This window comes from Athene cunicularia (genome assembly GCF_003259725.1).
Source record: "Athene cunicularia isolate RWA chromosome 4 unlocalized genomic scaffold, athCun1 chr4_part1, whole genome shotgun sequence".
Classification (NCBI taxonomy): domain Eukaryota; kingdom Metazoa; phylum Chordata; class Aves; order Strigiformes; family Strigidae; genus Athene; species Athene cunicularia.
The window spans coordinates 1,029,385-1,034,027 of record NW_020799098.1 but is presented as its reverse complement, the minus strand read 5'-3'; the positions used below and the strand labels follow the sequence as shown (position 1 = coordinate 1,034,027).

At 45.7% G+C, this 4,643-nt stretch overlaps 1 protein-coding gene across 2 annotated transcripts in view; it reads left to right on the top strand.

Moving 5' to 3' along the window:
- Positions 1-4,643, top strand: part of SFXN5 (sideroflexin 5) — a 102,745-nt gene that overhangs the window by 61,970 nt on the left and 36,132 nt on the right. For both annotated transcript variants that reach the window (XM_026847268.1, XM_026847269.1), the window contains exon 10: positions 1,123-1,213. In XM_026847268.1, coding sequence (XP_026703069.1) covers positions 1,123-1,213 — 91 coding nt within the window. The remainder of the gene's footprint in view (positions 1-1,122; positions 1,214-4,643) is intronic.

Sequence of the window (4,643 nt, the reverse complement as noted above, 5' to 3'; positions counted from 1 at the left end):
TTTTTTTTTTTTTTTTTTTTTTTTTTTAATTTTGCTGCATTTTTGGCTGGAAACTTTTTGGCCAGGCATTGCTAAAGACTTCCATTTTCGGCCTAAAATTCCCAGTTTGGGGCTGTTGGGTTTTGGTTGCGCCTTTGGCGTTTTTTTGGATGACAAAGAGAAAATGTTGTGAGGGAGAGTAATTTGAAGACAGAAGTCATTCCCTGCAAGTGGGGTTGTTTAATTAATAACCCCAGTTCTGCTTGAAACAAATTTTGATGGAAATTCTCCGACTATCACTACTATCCAACCACGCTGAGGCTGACAAGGCAGCCACTCTCCTCCGTGCCGTTTATATTAACATACACAATGACTTAGATCCCTGCAAAACTGTGGAGAGCTCTGCATTATTCAAGTGTTGGAGGAGGCAACAAAAAAATGATCTGTGGTTATAATAAACTGCCTGCTATCTCTTGTTGCTATTAATAGCTCCTTTATAGCCCAAATGTTTGCATTGGAGTGGGGTGGTGTGGTTTGAACAGCCCCTGGGAGGAGGAATGTATTGTGTTGGCCCAACCACCACCCCTGATATTTGGCTTTTTTCCCAGCTGGGTGAGGACTCCCAGCCCCGATGATTTTGTGCTAAATGGGGAAAATGCCAGTGAACTGGGTGACAATGCAGCTAAAGGCATTTCCAGGAGGACTGAACAATGTTGCAGTGGTTTCCAGCTTGTCTTGTAGCTGGAAAGGGTTTAAACTTAATGGCTGGGTTCAACCCAATGGTTGGGTTGAACCCTTCCTTTAAACCTGATGGTTGGGTTCAACTCAGCAGTTGGATTCAACTCTTCCTTTAAACCCGGTGATCGGGTTCAACTCAATGGTTGGGTTCAACTCTTCATTTAAGCCCAACAGTTGTGTTCAACCCAACAGTTGGGTTCAACCCTTCATTGAATAAAGAGTTGAACCCAACACAGCTAAACTGTGCGATGTATGGGGGGGTTTAGTTCTCAAACAATTCTGCGTGGGGAGAGACCCCAGCCTGTCCCCCTGAAGAGCTCTGCTGCTGTCTGCAAGCTGTGGCATCTACCCTGCTCCTTGTAGCTAAATGTTTTTGCTTCTGTGTTTTGTTTTTTCTATTCAAAGGTGGGCCTTAATGTTCTGGTTCAGAGAGCAAACAAGTTTACCCCCGCCACTCGTCTCTTGATCCAGAGGTTTGTGCCATTCCCTGCTGTCGGTAAGAAATAACACCTTTTCTTTATATTCAAAGCATTGGCTGTAAATCTACCGGTGGCTAAAAGCAACTGGGATGGGCCCCTAACTCCTGCCTTCCTGCTTTACGCCATCGTTGCTGTCTCCCCTCAGCGGCGGGTCCCTGCGTCGGTGCAGACAGTGACGGGATGGTGGATGGTGCAAAGCAGCATTTTGGCAGGAAAATGATGCAAAGCTGCTGGCGGAGGCAGCTCCCAAGGCTTTATCAAGCTGCACTTTCCACTCTCAAGCAGTTTAAAAAATAATCAGCGTTGACTGGTCCTTGACCAGCCAAATTTGAGAGCATTTAAATTGTAAGATCTGATTTGAATCACATCAAATCAAGTCTTCCAAGTGGTAGCATTAGGGTTTTTTTTTTTTTTACAATAAAAATGCAATGAAATGCTCCTGCTCTGAATATGCAGATTTCTAAGAGCCACTGATTAAAAAAAGACCAAAATGTGTCAAGAATTAAGGCTGCTGCTGACTTGCTGGAGCACAAAATAAACCCTTCTGCATTTTATCAGCTAACTGCTCGGTGTCTGAGGAAAGGGACACCCTGGACTCGGCCTTTGCTGAAGCCTGTGGTTACAACAAACGATGAGTTATTTTAGCCGTGAAGAAATCGCCGGTGGCGTTAGGGTAATTCTTTATGTAAGCTTGTTTGTTTGTAAAGATGGTGCAAAAATTGTCCATGCATGGAGGAAATCAGAAACAAAGGGGATTTGCTCACTGTGGCACGTCCCTTTCAAACTGTGTTAATGCCAAACTTTCCTTTAAGCTTTTCCCTTTGCTGTGTGAGGACCACGTCCTCAGAGCTTTGCTTGAGGATGCCGAGACTCTCTCCCTAGTTGTTGCTCTCGGTTTCTCCGGTCTTTCTGCTCCTTTTTTTTTAACAGAGAGCTGGTTGCTCTGACCCTCCAGCCTTCAGTTCCCGAGTTGCTGGGTTTCTTTGCCTTTTTCTGCCAGAAAAACAGCTGCTTACCTTGTCTGCAGAGCAGGGGGTGATGGGAATTGTGGTCTGTAGGTTGCACTCGATCTTGTGTCTGAGCACTTTGCTTGTACAAAGGGGATCTGTGGACGTTACTGTTGTTTTCCTGACATTTTTCTGGAATATATTTTTAGTGAGTTTCGTCTTTCTTTTGGTTTTTATAACCAGGAGGGCACTAGAGGTGAGCACAAGACCCGGGAGGCAGCTCTGAGGCTGGGTTTGAGTGAGAGATGCCCATGGGAAGTCTTTGTCGCCGGGTTGATCTATTTTCACACCAAGGTGTAAGGAGAAAGAGGTTACGCTTGTGTCGGCATTGATTGAGGACCCGTAATTAATTTGTTTAGCCCGTAATTAATTCTCTAGTTCTTATTTTATTTGTGTACTGTCATGCTTCATTATGTGCCGGGACATCAGGAATCCTCCCACTAATTGCTGTTTTGTGGTTTTGAAAGCTGCGAGTGATTGGTTTGCAGACCTGGACAAACTGTTTAATTAAGATGCGTCTTCCCATCGCTTTTGAACACCAGCCCCCCGCAAAAGGGCAGAATTTCACTTTTTCTACATGAAAAGCCCTTGCTCCACTACCATTTAGCAGTTTTCCCCCATGGCCCTTCCTTGCCTCCCGCTCCCGCTGACCTTGGCTGAGCTGTGCTGGTTGGTAGCAGCTGGAAATCTGGAGGTGAGCATCAAAGCTTGATGGTCTCTCATCCCAAGGAGGTGGAGACTCAGGGAAGTGGCACTGGAGCAGGGTGCTGGGAGGTTGGGCTGCACCCTCACCCTCTGCTAAAAGTAATTTGTAGTAGCTGGAAATCACAAGTTGTCCAAAAAATCCTCCCCTGCCTCAGAGGACGGATCCAGGAAACCAACCCAGGTGCAGCAGCTCATAGAAATGGCCGAGGTTGTGCGTAACCAGCGGCTGGCTTGATGTAAAAGGTGTCCGTGCTTGACGTTGACCACCCTGGAGCATCATCTGGGTGGTGAAGTTGTTCTCCATGAAGGCTTTTGATGCAGGAGAAGGGAAGGAGTGTGTCTGTGTTCTACAGAGCCGTGATTCCCCAATTGGAGCAAGAAGGGGCTCGACCCTTCCTCAGAGATGTAGGTGGTGAAGGATATCGATGCTCAGAGTTATTGCAGGGAACTCAATTTACCCTCTTCTTCCCAAGGACTGGGTATGGATAGCTGTCACGAAGGTAAGGGGTGTCACTGGTGGCAGTGTGCTTTGTACTGGAGATGTGCATGGCTAAAAAACCCCAGAAAACCCCCAAACCTGATCTGAAGGACGTTAAAACTGGTAAAAGGGTACCCGTTGGAGGGAAGGGAGGTGAGGAGGATGAAGGCTTTCTTCTCCTTGGGTTTTTTGGTTTGTTTTTTTTTTCGTCTGTGTGCGTGGGGTTAAAATTGTTAAATGTGTTTAGGTGGTGCACGAGGATGTATTTGGTGTGTGGAGAGCACCCTGGTTTAGAAAGGATGTATATACACATATAGAAGTAGGGTGGTGGGTTGCTTTCCTATCTGAACCCGGTTTCCAATATGTCACTCAGTGTTTCACAGAAGTGGCTTCCAGGCTATATTATCACAATTTCTTCCCAAATTCTGAAAATCAAATTATCTACACATATATTTATTTATTTCTCACACCCCACCCCCCCCCGTGTTTGCGATGTCCATAAAATCCAAGTTTACCCGTAATTAGCAGCATTTTCTGCTTGCTCAGAATGCAGAACGGGAGCGGCTAAGACTGTGGCTTGTCTCAGACAAACGGGCTGGAATCAGGTTTTAAATTTGGGACAATGAAACCCCAATAAGGTCCAGAGACTTGGAGAAGCATCTAGCTGCAGTGGGGGTGCTTCGGGTTTGGACACCCCGTCACGAGTCTCACAAGAGCCTTGTGCTGGCGCATCCTGGCTCGGCCAGAGCATCTGTGCTGGCGTGTTTTGATATGTTCAGGCTTGACTGATAGCTAGAAGGACAGGGCATGTGAGTGTTAGAAAAGAACAAAAGAAGGGGGGCTAAACTTGCTTTAAATGAAATGCCTGTTTTCTTTTTTATCTTGGATTAAGGAGCTGAAGGGTTGATAACACAGATATTTTGATAGATAGGAAGACTGGTCCAGTAGTTCGAATATTAAAGAGAGAGACAGAGTGTGCGTGTGTGTATGTTCCTCTTATTCTCGAGTGTAAGGAGCATTTGTCACCACAAATCATCCTTGATTGCAGAGAGCTGCATTCGTATAGGGCTCACCCACCCACCACCCTCAAAAAATTAGACATTTGTTATATGACATGAATTGAGATTAATTAGCGAATATTAACCCATCAAGCAGTACAGAAACACATTTTTGGAAGCAGTGGTACTTGCAGCAACAGTGAGTTTGTATTAGCTCTGGTTGGAAAGTTTGCAACAAAATGTGGTGGTTGGGGGGGGG